General features: G+C 34.7%; 1 protein-coding gene across 11 annotated transcripts in view; it reads right to left on the bottom strand.

The window, feature by feature from the left end:
- Window positions 1-19,719, bottom strand: part of MECOM (MDS1 and EVI1 complex locus) — a 556,962-nt gene that overhangs the window by 10,805 nt on the left and 526,438 nt on the right. For 8 of the 11 annotated variants that reach the window (XM_037841185.1, XM_037841190.1, XM_037841158.1 and 5 more), the window contains 5 exons: window positions 17,337-17,424; window positions 12,645-12,671; window positions 7,146-7,312; window positions 5,966-6,043; window positions 1,807-1,976 (listed from right to left, as the gene is read on the bottom strand). In XM_037841185.1, coding sequence (XP_037697113.1) covers window positions 1,807-1,976; window positions 5,966-6,043; window positions 7,146-7,312; window positions 12,645-12,671; window positions 17,337-17,424 — 530 coding nt within the window. The remainder of the gene's footprint in view (window positions 1-1,806; window positions 1,977-5,965; window positions 6,044-7,145; window positions 7,313-12,644; window positions 12,672-17,336; window positions 17,425-19,719) is intronic. The other 3 variants (XM_037841171.1, XM_037841179.1, XM_037841221.1) reach the window with 1 other exon arrangement.

Raw genomic sequence — 19,719 nt, 5'->3', positions numbered from 1 at the left:
TATTTGTATGGAACTTGTTTTGAACCTCATTCTTTCTCAATTTAATTAGCAGTGTTTTTTACAACAGATCCTTTTGAGTATTAATGAAAGAGTCTCCCACGGATGCCGTTTTCCCCACAGACTCTCTCAACTCAACCCTGACATGCCAGAGAGGGAAAGATAGGGTGAGGAAAATAATAAGCAAGTCTTAAATAGACTTTGCCATACAATAGAGTATGCCAGTAAGAAACCACATACTCTATTAACTGGTTGCAGTTAAAATGTATTTGGTGTATTTAGTTCTCCTTTGCCAAAGGAGAAGATTGAAGAATAAAGACACACTAAAAATTCTGCGTCCTGATTTGGTGAGCAAAGCAGTGAGTGGATTTTGAACCCTTCAGCCCAGAGATTGGAGTGGTATTCTATTAAGAGGACAAAATTGCTGATCATGGGCTGATTTTTAGCTCCCTCTGCTTGATAAGATTGTTGAAAGTTTACATAAAATTATACAAATGTAAGCACATTAAATGTGGTCAAACTTTACACCAACATTAGCTTGCCCACAAAATGTTTGCAATTTGAAAGTTCATCACAATACTCTCTATGCTAATAACAAAAGGTTAAAACATCCCTCAGCTTAATGAAGCTATTCATAAAGCTTAGTGATGCTTTAACAAACTAAATATTCAACTTTGACATATTATAGTTTTTAACATTTATGTCTTTTTGAAAATAATTTTGACTGGAAAATTATACTATTATGCTATAAGAGAACATGAAGTTAGAAAGCATGGTCAGTCTTGTATAGCGGATTAGGCTTACGCTTCTAAAATATTATGTTTTTAAACCATGAGCACTGGATTTTTGGCTTTAGGGGAAATGAACACTATACGGTTCTAAGTAGTAACCATTCCAGATCACAAGCAATGAGCGTGTACACTGGAGGAAAGACTAATAATAAAATAATTTCCTTATGTAAACAATGTTAGTTTGGATAAATTCGACTTTTTTTCTGTTCTTAAAACCTCATTTCCTGAACTCCATACCTTCCTCCCGCACTGCACTCATGTCCTGCATCCTCTAGAAACAAACTGTGGCTGCACAGATTGCCTCTGCACACTTATGTTGGCTGGAAAATATTAGTTAATGCCTTATTATCTAAATCTTAGAAGCCAAATCAAGACAACCTATAATACCATCGGCTAATTATGTGCTGTCAGGTACAAGTTAAGGGAAGCTAGTTTTTTTTTTTGCCAGTGATGAAGATCAAAGGCCATTACTTTTAACTTAATTTTTATATCAGAATTTGTGACCAAACCACCCATCATTATCATTTGCTATGGGTTACTCTGATCATGTCAGCACTTTTCTGTCCCTAGTCTTATGAAAAGTTCCTTTGGAGAGGAACTGTGAGCCTTGTGCAAAAGAGCTGTAGTTTCTACGGGAATATTCAGAGAGTGATGCGCTGAGGTTGCCACTCTCAAAATCCTGCCAAGCCAAGGGGCTGCATTCTGTGCTGATAGGTATAAAGATTGCTCCGTAGTAAATTAGAAAATCTTGATTTTCCTCAAGTTTGGATTATGGTTCTGTTTGCTTGACTATTCCAATTGAGATGAATCAAGGATAATTAAAAAGCACTAATAATCCAAGTCTACTAAGTTATATATTAATCAATGATCACAGCATTCTAAAATTTCATGAGAAACTTGTGGCAAATTTTCACAGTAGGATCTGATTCTGATGTCTAAGTGGAGTGAGAGACAAAAAATTACATTTACGTTTTAAAATAAGAAACATACATCATCTCTTTACTACACATATACCTACCAGACATGTTCCCATTCTCATGTTTCTTTAGGTGTCTGTCTAGGTTGGTTTGTTGACCAAAACACCTATCACACAGGTGACACTTAAATGGCTTCTCCTTATTGTGGATGTTCCGAACATGCCGCTGCAAGTTAGAAGATATGCTAAATGATCTGTCACAGTATTTGCATCTGAAAAAAAGATGTAGAGGAAATATTTTCAAGCCAATCAAGAGACACTTCTCAAGACTAGTAAGTCAGATATCAAAATGTACCACCCATAAAATAACATATCAGAGGAAAGGCACAATACTATTCATACAATCAAGATGTTAATTCCAGTAGGCTTTGACTGTTTTGAAGATTTTCATGATTTTTATGAAGATGTAAGAAAATATTGGTGATTTAATTGCTCCAAAATGTATTGGGATAATTAATCCTGATATTTTAAACAAACTTCACAAAATTACGGACATTAAGAAGCAATGGCACTGTTTTATCTTCTACTTAGTACGACAGAATTAAACTGTTTGTAAATACACATGAAACAAATTCACATATTCTTCAAATAAGGTAAAAAGAACATCTTTTAAATTCAAATTGTAGAGTCTGATTTTTTACTTAATAAATTCACTTTCTCGGTTGCTAATCCTAAATGAAATTCCATTATCTTCTCCAAAATGGCAATAAATATTCCAAACTTTTAAAACTGAGGAAATGTGAATAGCTTATTCTGATAGAAAGACACTACACTGATTTGCATTATCTATAGTGAGTAGGAGTCCAGAAAGCCTTCATTGTATTAGTCTTTAAACTACTACAAAGGCAAGTTAACAGTGCCACTAAATTTTCCTTTTGGAATAAAATCAAAGGTCTTCTTTAACCTCCTTTCTTCATATATCCCCCAAATTTTCCATTTCTATTCTTCGTAGCAGCTCCGAACCAGGTCAATTTTTCAGGAAAGCATTTAACATTCGATTGGCTAATTGTTTCTGCCTCCCATGTGATAGAAAACCATAAATTACTTCAAAGTTCTCCTTCAGTCATAAAATAAGTAAGACTCTGCCCCTCAGCCCTTATCGGTGAGGAAGGAAAGCATTTCTTGTAATTAATGGGGTATTCTCCTTTGACATTTTAAGATAAAGATTGTATCATTTGTGTATGTGACTATTTTGCGTGTTGCCTGAAAGAACACGTCGACTTTCTCCAAATGACTTTTAAGTGAAAATTTCTAACTTAGTGGCCAGAGAATTGTTAAATCATTCTTCCATGGGTGAAAGCACCATTCTCCTCCCATTTCTGAATGCAGACTTAGAGAACAGGTATGGTTCCAGTGCTCTAAATCAGATAGCACCCCACTCCACTCAAACCACTTGGGATTCTGCGGCTATCTCTATGTAATGCCAGAAGTCTAATCAATTCAGTGGGGAAAATAAAGCTGGTGATCTAGTTACTTTGGCACAGCATCAATGAACCAACTCAAGGACTGATTTAATTTCCCCATCAAAAAATAAAAAAACAAACTTCTGACATCACAAGGTTCCTCAACTTTCCCTATTTGTAATATTCATTAAAATGCATGAAACCCTGCATAGTTGTAATATTTTAACCTCTGCTTTTAAAAAAAAATGCACACTGAATCACGGCCATCTCTGCCATAACTGTCGACCTCCAAGGCCTGCTAGAATCATGGTACAATTAGTACATCGTTTCATACTAAGCAGATCAACCTAGGGAATACTGATCAAAGAAACGTATATTCCCAACAAACACTTTAGATAATTTTCACACAATCTACTCTGATCATTTTAGAACAATTTTCACTCAAAACATTATCTACACAAATTATGAGGAAAAGCGATTTTGTCTTTCTCATGTTTCCAACTTTCTGCTTGTAAGCAAAGTGGCTTTTCAAAATCTAGTAAACACCATCATCTATAATAAAAATAATATTGACCAATAAGTAAGTTCTAAGAAATGATCAGTGGCTTTGTATCTTCTCTCTGCTAATGCTAGGGCCAAAAAGTTGGGTGCTCTAAATAAATCATTCCATTCCATTCCAAATAAATTAGCAAGTGGTTAAAAGACAGTTCAAATCAGACTCTAAGTTTCAGGAAATTTTTAAATGAACATAAAAGCACAAGCAATATACTATCAAGCTTTCCTAGCCACTAGAGATAGACATAGAGGCCAATGGAAACTTTGAAATCACAAGACAAAAACCCTGAAAGGAATTGAGGGTAGGAGGAAACCTGGGTTTTTTGGAAATAAACAGTACCGTATTCCAAAGAAGACAATTAGCATGTCTAGAGCCGAGTTTTTCATTTGTACAACAGAGGGTCTGGGCAAATGATTGTTTAAGATCCCCGCTATGGCAAAATTCTGGTTTGTGTTTTTTAAAATGCACATACTATAATAGCACCATTTATAGGGTACAATAAAACCATTGAATTCAGACACAAAGAAAGAGTAAAATGGACAGGACATCATAGTTGCCAACCAGGATCCTTGGCCATGGCAAAGTATGCCTTTGGAAGTCTCTCCTTCTTAGAGGGTTAGACCACTGTAGCAGAATTCCTGGGAGACTGAATTTTCTCAAGAAGGAAAATCACCTAGCCCTTCCCACTAGCGTATCTCTGAGACCTGTTATATCAAGTGCATTTTATGACATAAAAAGTAGAAATATTAACCAATGATTAATGACTTATAAGACATGTACAGAAGCAAAGAATTTAAGAAAACACTCTATTATTTTCTGAGTTTAGATCCCTCCAATTTTCTCCTTACACATTTTAATTATTTTTAAACACTTGGACATTGGTCCACCCATTTTCTTATACTTCATGTAAAAAAAACTTAGAAACCTGATGTATAATTAGTTTATTTTCATGAAAAAAATTAAGCATTCATACAAAAACATTTTTACACCTATATAATGCATAAAAATTTCAATGAGGAATGAAATTATAAGATAAATAACATTTAGTTCAATAAACACAATACCTAATACTAAAATAGATTATATTTTAAAACTGGAAAGGGAAATGTGGTTACTTTTATTCTTCAGTAAACAATAATATCGACATAAAAATTAGACATATGTCCCATATGTAGATGGTTAATGCTGACATTTAATAGAATAAACTAAGAGGTACTTTAGGAAATTATTTACAGAATTCTCCCTCTTCTTGTAATATACTGAACTACAATTGCACATGTTTTTCCTCACCCCCAAGGTATTCCTTAAACCTGCCATTGGGACCTGTGGACATTGGCTTAGCTGTCCCAAAAAGCAAAGTGATATATGGGTCATTAAGTCCTGGTAGAGATACAAGATTTGGAAAAGGGAGGCTGCTATGTTATGACGATTGCCAATTAAAATAGCACTAATTATTGAAAAGAGAAGGCGATAAGACAACAAAATAATTTTTAAAATGGCTAACATTTCTTAAACCCTTACGCAGTACTGGACACTAGGAATTAGTTTATGAGATCTTCACACCACCTCTCTGAGCAAGGTTCCATATCTCTTCACCTTATACAGATGAAGAAATAGCTCAGCTCAGAGAGATTAAGAATGTGCCCATTGTCACAATGCTAGGAGGTGGTAGAGACATGGTTCAATGCCAAACCTAAAGTTCCACCTTCTTGACAAAATAATTATATTAGTTAATATTTGTCGAGTACCTATGTACTAGGTGCTGTGCTATGTGCTTTGCTAGCAGTATCATGTTTTAAAGTTTTTACCTAACTACCCTATAATATAGGTATTAGTACCTTGGTCTTTATACACAGGGAAACTAATCCTCAGAGAGGTTAATTAACTTTCCCCAACACAGCAGTAAATGGCTGTATTGAACTCCAAATCCAGGTAACTGGGACTCCATCACTCCCTGTGTTAATACCCAGGGCACCCAGTGACAGAATATTAAGCTATTCATTTGAATAGAACTTTTAAATTCAGATTAGGAAGCCTGAATAAGGTGTAGGAAGCAATGATTAGAGAAGCTAGGAATCTTCTCATTCTTATGCAAGCCATTAGTTAGTTTTCCTTGGCTCAAAAATGAACAGTCATACATTTATACATGTACAAAACTAGTCTCCTTTAAAATTATTTCCACAAGTTCACTTTAATTATTACAATATTTATCAAGATAATTTAGTAAAAATCATTTTCAAACCTGTAAGGCTGCTCTCCTGTGTGGGTTCTCAAGTGCCGTGTTAGGTTTGCAGATCTCGGAAATATCTTGCCACAGTATCTATTATGAAAAGATGTTTATAAGGGAAAGTCAGCAAAGTTGACTTTATTTCACTTGAGCCACATAAGAAGCCAGATGCTTTTTCCTGGTTTAATTAATACTGCATGGAACTCACATGCAAATAAAATTTGCAAGAAAGCCATGCTATGGATATAAATAACTCTACAAAGACTGCCTTATGATATCTGGTTGAGTTTGCCTGTGCATAAGCAAGCAATTTATGAAAATAGACTAGTTTTGATGACCCCCATACTCCTGTTTTCTTAACTTGGTATCTGTACATTCACAAAAACTAAACCAGCTAGGGCATAAAAAAAATGACATGACTTTGTGATTCTGGGTTGATGTAAACAGATTTCAAATGTTTCAACTCATTTTACATGTCAGCCCCAGTGACAACTGTCTGTACATTGAGTGGTATCAGATCAGACAAGATTCTGAGACCTCATCCATCAAGGTATGTTCCCATAAAAGCTTTTCTGGAAAGAAAGTGACATGTTTTCCAAAGAGCAGATAAAATGATATGCCTGAGTCAGATGCCATAAATTCTGAAAACAATTCAGAAATTATAAGCACAATTTGTAAAACCCCAAAACCAAAAAAAAAAAAAAAAAAAAACAAAAGATAAAACAAGTTTTACTGTACTACTGACGAGAAACAAGATACTTATTCACTAGCTTTCTTCACCTATCGACCATAGCTATCCTTCATTTATTGCCCTTATTCTTCAGTGCCATGACAATGGATAAATGTACGTTTGAGGACAGTAGTATGATATCCTTGGACAAAAATAATTAACTGTGAAATAAAATTCATAAATATCAAAGTGATGAGGAATTGAAACAACTAGATAGTATTTGGATTGTTTCCAGCATCATTTATCAAAACTGAATGGCCTGTGCAAAATTTCTCATTTAATAATAATTTTTTAAAACCACTATTTTTATATTTCATTAACTAAAGAGTACTTTGAAGTGCCTGTGATCTATCATGGTTACTGTTAATCATCTAATCAAGAATAATTCCCAAAACAAACAGCAGAGCCTTTTGAAATCAGAGAGGGAATGTTTGGAAAGCCGGCCATAATTAACTTTGCAGTTACCTGCAGGTATAGCGTTCCTTTCCCTTCCGCAGGAGGTTCTCTGGCAGGGCACTGGGAGGCGCTCTGAAGTTGAACATGGAGGGGACTGACTGTAGAAGCTCACTAGCCTCAGGTTTCAGGGCACTGAAGCTCTCCAGTTTCTCCGCCATGTTTTCAATAGCTGACATCTGAAAGGTAAAAGTACAAGACCATGAAGGGGCTAAGAGATTTTCTTATGATATCATCTCTGGCAAACCAAGAACATCATCTAAAGGAAAGCATCAAATCTGCCGAATGCAATGGATTATAGAAGAAGGTGGTGGTGTTCCAATATTAAACAAACAACCAGATAAATTATTGATTTTGAAAAAAAACAGTGGCGGTAGAAAATTTATAAAATGCTAGATGAACTTTTTCCCAAGTTAGAATAGTTAGACTATTTCATAACAATCTGATACACAATTGAGCAATGAAATACACTGGAGAGATAATGAAAGCCAAATTACATTTTTATTAAATTAAGTGAAAGCATCATTATTCTGTTACGGACAACAGTAAACTGGAAATCATAGAGAAAGGTCATCTATGCTTCCCTAGCTGATGAAAACGGAACCATGGAATCCCATGAAAAGAACTCTGTGTGAAAGAGTATGGCGTCCCAAAGTTATAGTTTATGTTAAGAAAGAAAACAATTGAATGTGCAAGAAGTGTATTACCTAAAACTGTATGCAGATCTGGATATACTAAATTTTCATGTGGGCTCTTAAAGAATTTTGATGAATTATTTTTTTTCTAAACAGATTGAGTTGAAATGACCATTCATAAAACCTATAGTATTATAGCTTCATACACCATAACTTAGCATGTTCATTATAAGAAAAGAACAGTTAGTGTAACTACACTCTACAGAAATATTCTTGAAGAAAATATATCCTGCCTAGTTCTTCCCCTCTAACAACACAATTTATTTTGTTTATAATCTCCAAGTGTCACCCTACCTGCACATGTATGTGAAAGAGTGACAATAACAGAGTGGCATTTACTTTGAAAAGTTAGCTCGATCCTTAATGTCCACAGTTATGAAGTGACTTCCCCTTTCCTTTGGCATTCCCCAAATGTTGGTTTTCCTCAGTGCTCACATTTTATTTGAAAGCTTCTTACTACTGAATATTTAAGTCAAAAAAGTAAGTTTCAGGCTATCTTGTTAAATTAACTCATCCATTATGTATTTGGCTTTCAGGGCACTATGCCATTGGAGAGCTCAAAAAAAACTGTTAAAATGTGTTTGCACTTTGTATGCACACAGGATGTTTCTCAGTGAGCTGGGGTGGTAGACCAGAAGACTCCATGCAAGGAATGATCATAACCATCCCAAATTCCAGCAACTGGTTGACCCAACATGCTAACTCTTGCTGATTGAGACAGCAGGACAAAGACGGAAGTCTAATATACGGTGCTCAAAGTAAAAATAAAAGGCAACATTTCCCAGTTAAAAGAAAAAAATAAAAATGTATTCTGTGGACACACAGCTGGACAGAATGTCATCAGCTTCTTAAAATAGAGTAAAATTTTAGAGTGTCCCAAACAGGACTCTCTGCTTACAAAGGGAATACTGTATGCTTGATTCTTCAAATGACTATTCATGTTCTACTTAGCTCTCTTTCTTCTCCCTTTAGCCTGGAGCCTGCCCTCTCCTTTCATGCCCGGACTCCTAATGCTAGCTACAAATTGCAACGTACAGGGTACCACTGCCAATTTGCCAAATGTCTTTCATCAAGCACGTTGGAAAAAAATCTCAGAGGAAAGTCAAGATACATTTACTTGTCAGACGACAAATGTGAACGCATTGGGAGGCAGTAGGGGCTATAAGCTCAAGGGTTTGATTCATAATCACTCAGCTGCTAAAACATTCTCCACAGATTCAAGTGGACAGCACATTTGTCACTATGAAGGATTTTGACATCTACTGATCACAGGGCAGAGACATGGAATGATGCGGCTGCTCAGAGAGGTTGGAGGAAATCTGTCTCTACAGAATAGAGTCATTATCCCCCTCTAGCTAGAGCATTAGCATTTTCATATACTTTGGGTTTTATTTATTAAAAATCAATCCAGAAATATTTTATGATCCTATTTTATTTGCAGTTATTCCTCTAATTGTTCCTTGCAGAAAACCATTTTGCTATTCTACCCACCATGGAATAAATTGTTTGAGTGAAAAATGAACTCTGGCCTTTAAGCTGATTAGCAGTAACAAGCAAGGGTAAGGGTCATGACTGCATATATTTATTGGGAAGAATAGTAAGTGCATGGATGATGATTATAAATGTTTTATTTATGTACATTTAAAATTTGAGTAAAGCTTCATTATCTAGTGGTTTTAAATCATTTGAACGTCCACCCTGCTGACACACTCAGATTCCTGCGGTAATACATCTTATAGAAACACTTTTCCTTTTATATGGAAAATAGCTTACTCATGACTATTATTATTCTCGACTTTCATCTCTAGCATATATAAACTACAAGTCCTTCAAGTTATTTAAGAGCAATTGGCTGTGGAGAAATGTGTCTTGCTTTAGTAGCTGCTAATAGCTCCTTTTGAAGAATGATCACTGTGATTACTTTACCTCAAACTGTTTCGATTTGGGGAAACCATCAAGAAATGAGAAAATATATTATGGACTTGATGACTAAATAACAACGTTCTTAAAGATAACAGGAAAAAGAATAAGGGTTACCCAAGTGCCTCTTCTGTAAGCCACCCCTCTCTTTGGCTTCTGGTGTCAAACGAAAAGAGAATTATACTGGAGTGGAGAAGAGGAAGGTGGGAAGTGAGCTGAAGGTAGCTATTAACACACCCCTCCACACACACACATACACTTTCAGGCCAGCCAGAAACCACTGAAGCAACATAAAAGCTATCATTAAATCCTTCCTTTCATCTCCATAAGATTTGCTCTCCTAGCACTTTGCCTCAGCTGGAAAGAATAAGTTTCCCTGTTAGGGCAGATACAAGCAACGTAGACATCTGCCAGTTGGGGTAGCTTAACAATGTTGGACCCATCATCAGCCACTGTCTCTATCTTAGATTAACTTCTTGGTTTAAGATGAGCTGTATCTACCATATGAGTCAAAAGCTCACATTGCTTTGCAATCTGGACTGAATCATATGCTGATCCTCAAAAGGTAACATAAATTTTATAAGAGAAGTAGTATGTTTTAACATTCATTTTAAAATTTGACTTGATATTATAAAATCAAGATAAATTAGGATAAAAGGAATGAAATCTAGCTTTTTTTTTTTTTTTTTTTTAGGTTACTAAAAATCCAGTGAAGAGGGCAATATATACTACTATGGATAAGAAATTTTGCTGAGAATGGGAAATAATGGGGGAAAAGTTAGGTCATATATTTTAGAAATGCATTTCCATGTGATCCATTAATGTCATGGGCTAATCTCAGATCAGTAAATGACAACTTTTTTTCTATGGAATAGTAATTTTTATTTATATATAATAATTGTCGATGGTATCTGCAGCCAGATGTCTGAAAGAGGAAGTCATTTCACTCCCCTTCCGGTCCCCAAGAGGCTATTAACTTTATACTGACGCAAGCTAATATTTAGACACAATCCCCTAGTTCCTACTGAAAAAAAAAATGTAGCTATCTCTCTAGGCAACTAAAGTAAGTATTTTTAAAAACATTTCTGCAAGCAAGATATCATCAGCTGAGTCCTAAGCATTTAGCTTAACATTTATTATCTGGCAGCCAATAACTGATGACTAAAGAAATTTCTCATTAAAACTACTAGAGTGATAACCTGATTATATGAAATGATATGTCCAATGGCACCATGAATTATGAGACCTAATGTTCCACCAATTAGGTTACACAACCGTTTATCACAAAATAACCTTTCATAAATAACTTATGATGGGAAAGTTTGTAGATTTGCTAGTTTTCTATATTTATTCTCTTGGTAATCTTGAGAAAGCTCAAAATCATGGTCATTTTGAGGAGAAGTAAATATTCATATCTTATGGTTATCTCATTCCATGTATTACATTCAGCACTAAAAATTAAATACATATACTTTATTACTTCCCATTAATATCTATGTTTTGCAATACAAACATAAATTACAGCTCTGAAAAACCTGTGATTTAACAGAATGGGCATGTATACAATTTGCTGCAATGGCAGTGGCTAGGCTGCTGTATTATAAGGAAAGGGAATCTAACGTAAAACCTGAATTGGCTTGGTAAGTTGGTAGAACCACTGGTCATTTACGCAGGAAGGGTAACATCATAAGCTTCAAGCAGCTATCGACATTAGCTACTGTCAGGTAATAAGCACCCTAGAAAGGATGAGGCTCATAAGGCATGATACTCAAGAGGGACGCAAGAAATGTAGGTCAGAAAAAATCAAAGAACAATCCATTTACTACACAATTTGCCTAAGGTAGTATCTGAGTGTTTGTCTTTCTCAATTTCTCTCCTGAAATACTTTTGAAATAAATGAACTTAATTCATTGAGGTCTACCAGAACAAGAAAAATCACAATTCATCACATATTCCACAAAAGAGGTAAAATGGAGGGATTTCTGGAAGAGAAAAGCTAACATCAGAGGAAGTAGGGAAGTGCTAAAGCACTTCAACTGAAAATAATTTTACATAACTTTAATAAGACTTAAGAATGCTGAGCTATATCCCCAAGTTCTAGTAATTCCCTAGAAATTAGCACAGTTTTGAATGAAGAAGATTATGAAGAGAAGTAAAAGCACATATGCTTAAAAGAAATTTTGTGACATATTTTATTCCCATTGACCCAAGGTTTATTTGGGGGTGAAAAGTAAATAGTATTCTTTGTTTCCTGGGTGTCTTCTCCAATAAAAATCAAAAGCTGTCCCCTAGTATCGTTAACTGACAATTGACTGTATCTGGAAATAGCAACTGAAACTGGAGGAAGTGAAACCTGATGTTAAGAGATCCATTCACTAGTTAGATATGGATTTTTAAACATTTAGTCTTACTTCTCCAAATAGCCAGAACCAATTTCTGCCCTGGGATATATGGATATGAATTCCGATGTCAGCTTGTGCCTACACATAAGTTCAGGTTTTATCCTTTAGAAGGCTTTATCAAAAGCATCTTTAACATGCTGATACAGCCTCCCCCAAATAATGGCTGTTTCCACTTAGTAACCCATGTCGAAGCCTCTTTTCACAACATGCTCCCAGGTGCCCAGAACGGGTTCCACATCAAGATATAATTATGTGGAATGGGTCAGATTTATACAATAAACTCCTTTCTGTAAACAATTTGTAGCATGCTACATGCCCAATTATAAACGAAAGTATTATGCAGCTTAACAAGGCTGGAAAACTATCTACTCAAGCCGTATCATTTAGGGAAGAGGGGCTCAGAATTCTTTATGTTGGTACAGCTTTTTAGAGTATAAATTGTTTTCTTTTTAATGCTACATTATTTTAGCCAAAAACATAAGTAGGAAACTTACCCAAGTTCTCTGATCAGGCAGTTGGAACTGGGAGCAAAATTGAAACAAAAACAAAAAATTACTTCTGTGTCGGTATCTTTATGGCAATCTATCCTTTGAGAAATTAGCATCTATACAAATTTAGTAATTTTTGTTTGTCATTTAATTGTACCTTGAGTAAAACTTTTGGAAGTGAAAATTAAATATTTTCATAACACTGCTGAGTTTCCTCTATATATTTAAATTAAATGTTAGAATCAAGGTTATAAACCAGAATATTCTTTTTCTTCAAGAAACTTAAATGATACCTGCTACCAAATCTTAATTATCAAAGTAGATGCTTACTTTTTATTTATTATTCCCTGCAAAACAATATTCCTCAATTTTACTTCAATGACTAAAAATTAAGTGATTTCCTTTAATTTCTCACAAAAATCCAGTCTTTTGCATTTTTATAATGTTAATAACATTATTATGTTCATAACCCAACATCTTGTCAGGTTAAAGGAGATATATCTTGCTCTTGGGAGTTTTGGTATCTTTAATAAGGAAGATGCATTGGTTTTAAAGGATGAAATGTTTATAACAGAATAAATCCAACAATAAGAAACACATGGTGAATACAAAACAGAAGATGAAGGACAAAAGACTTAAGTGATCTTCACATCAATAGATAAATGATAACTTGGGAAAAGACTGTCACTTATTCTCAGTCCCTTGGAAAGTAGTAACAGGATAGCCAGAAACTTTAAAAGAAAGAAAACATGAATGAATGAAGGACAGAAATGTAAATAAAAGGGAGACTTTGTTGCAGATGTACACAAAGCCAGGCATTTGGAAATAACATTTATAAATGACCAAACATAATATTAAAAGTATAGAAAAATCAAACTAAGGAACAATAGCCAGTTTTACAATAAGTGTACTTGCCAAATGATTTCTATGGAAGTTCAAATGAGCTATCAATGTGAATGCAAAGAATCCAAAATAGAAATCAGTGAAATGGATATTCTGGAGATCACACAGTAATAAAATTCACTTCATCTTACCAAATGTGGCCTTCATCTTCTTTTCAAAGTTATAATCTCAGGTAAGGTATTGCAAATAATTTTAAACCACATAATCCAGGAAGAGCCTCTACAGTGCTTATGTCTGTCCTATAGTACGCTAACTTATTTATAGGATGACAACAGAAGGCTAAATTTGTCTTCTAGTGGCCTAATAGAAGAAATGTACTTCTTTGAGAACTGAACTAAGAGAGTAATTAGGTCCTAAAAATGATTAAAACTCAGCATTTATCTTTTACTTTGGATGTATGTGTTCCTGTATCTTGTAAATATTTTGATAGAGATTTAAGAATATATACATTAAGACAGTAGGATGGCCTAATAATCTTTCAATACAATTTAATAACCATTTATTGAGGTGTTCACCTCTAATTGGCTAAGGATTGTAGGCTGGAAAGGGATGTGCTGGGTAGAATGAAAATATATAAAAAAAAATGTTGAATCATGCTTGCCCAGAGACTGCAACCACCAAACATTTATTTACTTATCTGTTTCCCCTAAAGCAATGAGCATATAGGATTTCCATTTTATTAGGATGATAACCATGAGAAATAGAGCAGGTATTCTAATTTTGAAGACGGAGATATACAAGCTCAGAGGTACCATGTGATTTGCTCCAAAATACTTTAAATAGAAAGTAAAGCAATGAATGGTTTTATCCAAGCTCTTATTCAGCTATGAAATCACAGCAGGCCCTGGGAGCCGAGCAATTCCTTGTTTCAGCTTCTTGCTCTATGCCACCCTTATTGCTGTCCAGTGAGGCTGTGCCAAGAACTCAGTAAGTATCTTTCCAAGTACTGCTAGACACATGGTAGAGGCCTGCCAAAGGAAATGGGCTCTGGGGTGGGAGGAGGAGATTTTCCTGGCAATTCTTTATATTCAAAATGTAAAGCTTCTGCATACAGTAATAATAATAGCTTTTCCTCACTTATGTCCTATCACATGCCAAGCTCAATGCTAAACATGTTATGTACATAAACACTGATCCTTACAACTACTCTGTGAGGCTGGGAGGGCTATCCCCATTTTACTGACTGAGAAACTGAGGCTCAGAGAGATTAACTACCTTGCTTGAAACCTAAGCACTTTTGCTAGTAAGTAGGTAAGCAAGTACTTCTGGTCCTAAATCCTGGCCAGTTTTTTTTTTTTTTTTCTTTTTTTTTCTGTTTATTTAAAGTGCATCTTAAGGTAGAATGGAATTGATAGACCTCCAGAGAGAAAAACAAATTCTGTTGTACCTTCTAAATACTGGAGGTGAATTTCTGAGAGAAGAGACTGTTTGGTTTGAGGCTGGATAAAAAGGCAGGACAACCTGAACTTCTCCCAGGCAATTGTCTTATGCTGCCGGTTATCCCAGTGATATATAGCAATTATACTCTAAAACAGCCATGATGGCTACAAAAATAATAAAATATTTCTGTAGTAGTAGGGAAACAGCCTCTGCCCCTAGCATCCTGAATGCTCCCCTGCTGCCCTGGTCTCCCCGCCAGCCCCGAAGACCCATCAGGTTGCCCCACCATCCAGCAAGGGCCTCCAGAATCCAGCTCTAGAATGGCAGGAGTCCATGCTGATCAGTCAGTATTCACAGCAAACCCGGCTTTAAATTCTGATTTTCACTCTCAAGTCTTGTCCTAATATCAGTATTCCACAATGGGCAGTTCCTGCCATCAGGACACAACATCCTGGTGTGGGAAGGAAATGCACTCTGCCACTAGGCTCCCACAGACAAATATGCCAAGTTCTGAGGGAATGATTGCTGCGTTCCAGGCACCGGGCATGTGCATCATCTTTTGTAACCCTACCATTAACTTTGCGAAGATTAAAATAGAGCATATTTTTCTCTCATAGTATTTTGTAAAAAAAAAAAAAATATATATATATATATATATATATATATATATATATATATATATACATACACACTGTATTTATAACAGCTGCATGCACATACAGCTATTTTGGTAGACAAAATAGCTCAACTGATGCACCAGTAAATTTACTTGCTTAGTCGTGGTCTTTGAGTATCAGAGTTGCTAGAGACCCTATAACCAACTCCCTCATTTTGCAGATAAGGAAACTAAGGGCCAGGTAAACAGAGTTCAAAGTCACTGAATCCCATTCTACTTTTTTTCCACTATACTATGGACCCATAGTCCTTAATTTTGAAGTAGTTAACTACCAGACTTTAAAGACTAATGAATATGAAAACAACTTAATTACTGTAATAAAATATAAAAAATCTTATATCATTATAAGCATTTAGTTGTATTCAAAAAGGTAGATATTCAAAGAGATGTACATTTCTATGCAGTATCTGATGCAAAATATATATTATGTTCAGATTTATTAGTCTGTGAAACCTACAAGAGCAATTTAGAACCAGCCCAAATATAAAATACAAGTACCTGATAAACATTTACCATTTTAGAACTTACTTCTTTTCCATAAAATAATTATGTAAATGGCAGCCTTCCTTAGCCTTCGGATACAAAATTAATACTACCTGGAACATTTTTAAAAGCTTTAATACTAAAACATATGTTCTCTCAGTTTGAAGTAGGCATACAATTGCAATAGAGTGAGAGTTTTCAAGCAATGGTAGAGTCTTCTACTTGGGAGATGACGTTTCAGCTCTCATACTCAGTTGTTCAGAACCTTTCGAAAGTACTTGAAAAAGCAAAGAAAGAATAACAAAGTGGAAAAAAAAAGAATCATATCTCAAGATGATTTAATTTAATTACCTTGTAACTGTCTATAAGACAGCTTTCACAGAACTTCACAGATTTTATTAAGAAAGCATTTTTGTTTGAACAAATTGCAGGAGAACAAATTAGTCTAAACTTTTCAAGAATTTTAATCGAAATTTTGCTTACTATATATAAAGACCAGACCTTGTATCCTTTAAGCAAATAAATATATAAATCAAAAAACATATTCAAGATGTTTATATATTTGCTTTTTCAATACAATTTTCCACATGTTGGTGGATATGTAAGCCAGTTTAAAAAAATTGACCAATGTGTTAAGAAACATAGAGATGAATCAATTAGACAATACTGCTTTGTATTTGCCTTGCAGTGAGAAACTATATATATTTTGATAAATCAACCAAGCTTCATTCAGCAAATAGGTCTGTGCAAAGTGGTGAATTCTTGTGCAATTACAGAACTTTGCTGGAATGCCCGGTGGTCTCTAGATAAATTCCTTCACCCTCTATGGTAACAACTTGTCAGGTAGACTCATTTCCTGTTTTTATCTAAGCACTAAAAGAACACGACCTTCAAGAGTTTGGGGCAAGTCACAGTATGATCTGTTTCTTACTATCAGTAACCTTTAAACACAAAAGACAACTCCCATATTCATTTACATAACTGAAGTTTGCTCAATCCAAACTGCATTGTGCCTCAATGAGCAGTTAGCAGCACACAATAATTTAACACCCAAACCATGTCACTTTACACATATATTAATTAATTTTTTCTTTAAAAAGCTTGGGTTTTAATTCTCCTAGAATTTCCTGTGTTGTTGCACATCAGCGTCATAGGAAATCCTAATGTTCTCAAGATTTCTTTCATTTCATTGCACCTGCTTTTCAGGATCAACAAGTTAGTTTACAAGCTCGGAGTCTCAAATTCAAAATACTTACTTGAGGGTGAAACAAGAATCCAGGAGAAGGTCTCAAGTATTTCTCTTTTAAAGCTTCAAGTGGGTCAGTTAGCTTTCTTTTCTCTACTCTGAAAGGTTAAACATAGATTTGCTGGAGATGAATCAGTCTCATGTATCAATCACCACATAATAACCGACATTTAAAACAGCTAACAAGAAAGCAAATGGTAGGTTTCTGAGAAACACACTAATAAAAAGATTTTTAAAAGTCTGTTCATTTCTTAAAGAATACACACAAAACGCCTAGGTGTTTAAAGAGAGAAGGTCATATTTTAGATGGAAAAATCCTATTGTATTGCTAGTAATAACAGTAAGGAAATATGAAAAATGAGAAGTCACTAAATTGGAAACATTTGTCACAAATTATTTACCTTTCCATTTCAAACGTAAACAAGAATGCTAGCTGGTTTTGAAATCATGAGGACAGGAATAATTCTGAAAAATCGAACCATTTTCTACCAAGCTGTTCCCCCCAATATTCATTATATTTCCTCAATATTTTCTCACAATAAAAGGGGGATTTCCAACCAAATTATATACATAGATAGCCACACTTTTTGAGGTCTGCGCTTCTTCCTTTGGATACCATTGCTGATAAACATGGAAGTTCACAAGGAGGTGGTTAAGTAGTGGATGAGGAATTTTTTTGAAGTTGGGAAGAGTTGTATAAAACTTGTCTGTATGTCCTTTCTTCTACTTTCAAAATGTTTGTCATTCTATTTTCTATTAAGTGCATAGGCAAATGACATTGTAAGGTAAATTAGTTTCTTTTACCACATTGTTGAAAACTGTATAAAAAGGGCACTTTAAAAATAGCACCAAAATTAATAAAAACAGCTACCGATTCTTGAAATTTTATATACGCTGTGTTCTGCATACAGTATTTCACTTATTGAAGTCGTAGATATTATATCCATTTTATGGATGAAAACAAAAGTCTAGGATGTGGGAAAGCTGAGATTTCAATCCAAGTCTGATTTCAAAACTTGGGTTTTGGTCTTTCAAGAATTTGGTAAAATGACAGGCGTAGGGCCCTAATTGAGACTGAAACACCAGGGGGAAGATGGAAACTAGAATAAGTGAGCAAAACATTGGGAGATTATATGAGACTGCTACGTATAGAAGGAAAACCAATTGCATTGGGAGGGTCTCAGAAAGAAAGTATGAAAAATTATCTTCACAAAGTACTGAGATACATCACTGAATTGGAGATACAACCATACTTAAAACGTGCAGCATACGATCTACACCCAAACATGGCTGTGAGATATTTTTGTATTGTCCTTTTTCATTCCCTTTGTCATACATGGGGTAAGTCATCACACTGTTAATTATAGAGAGATAGGTAGAAGAAGAAGACTTTTAAGTAAAAAAAAAAAAAAAAAAAATTGCAGCTCTAGTACTTGTTAAGTAATAGGAACTCAATAAATATTGCTGATTAAAAAAAATAATGCAAAATCGTTTCTTCAAAAAAGAGAATTGGAATCAAAATTTGCAAATACTACCATCTTACATATGTCCAATAAAAAAGCATTCATGCATTCCATTAATTCTTGACAGTGTTAAAGACTTGAATGAGAAAGTAAAAGTGAAAATGCTTGGTAATTCTTAAAATATGCAATAAACATAATTGTTATTTATACCCTTAAAAGGAAACTATTCTTTAAGAATTAGACCATTCTGAATGGTCAAGTGAGTATTATAGAATTCTATCGAAGAGGCTTTATTGTTGCAACATGTAAGTTTTGCCCAAAGAAATTCTGGATGCATCAATGGAAAATGGATAATGAATGTTAGATTCCCTCATTAAGTGGAAACATGTTTTTTAAGCTGATCTCTCACATTATATACAAAACATTTTTTGTGGTTAATATTTCATTTACTTGGGGCCCTTAAGAGATTTATTTAGAAACAGAATACGACCAGTACTTGTTAGAGATGTGTAGTGGGTTAACAGAGGGTAGACTCTTGCTATTATACGCCCCATCTTATTCCAAATAACCTGACCCATTTAAATACCCACACATATTTGCATTAATCCTCTGGGAGGCTCATTCTTCTGCCACTCGACAACTTGCTTTAAATATGACTTTGCCATATTTTCCACTCCAAAAAAAAAAAAAAAAATGTGGTTAAAAATAAATTTATTGTCAAGGGGAAAGAAAATCTGTGGGCCTTTTTCAACCCGCAACTTCAGAGACACCTAAAAATAAGTCCAAACCTAATGAACCGACTTTCTGAATAAACAATGAATCCACGAGATCAACCAAATTCACTCTTTTAAAATAACAATAAAATTATTCACTAAAACTGTAACTTTATAGCATAAAAACTGCCTTGTGTCCACACATTCCCATTCAACT

The sequence above is a fragment of the Choloepus didactylus genome, chromosome 1 (genome assembly GCF_015220235.1).
Source record: "Choloepus didactylus isolate mChoDid1 chromosome 1, mChoDid1.pri, whole genome shotgun sequence".
NCBI lineage: Eukaryota > Metazoa > Chordata > Mammalia > Pilosa > Megalonychidae > Choloepus > Choloepus didactylus.
The sequence above is the reverse complement of the archived record's forward strand: the minus strand, read 5'-3'. Positions and strand labels throughout refer to the sequence as shown.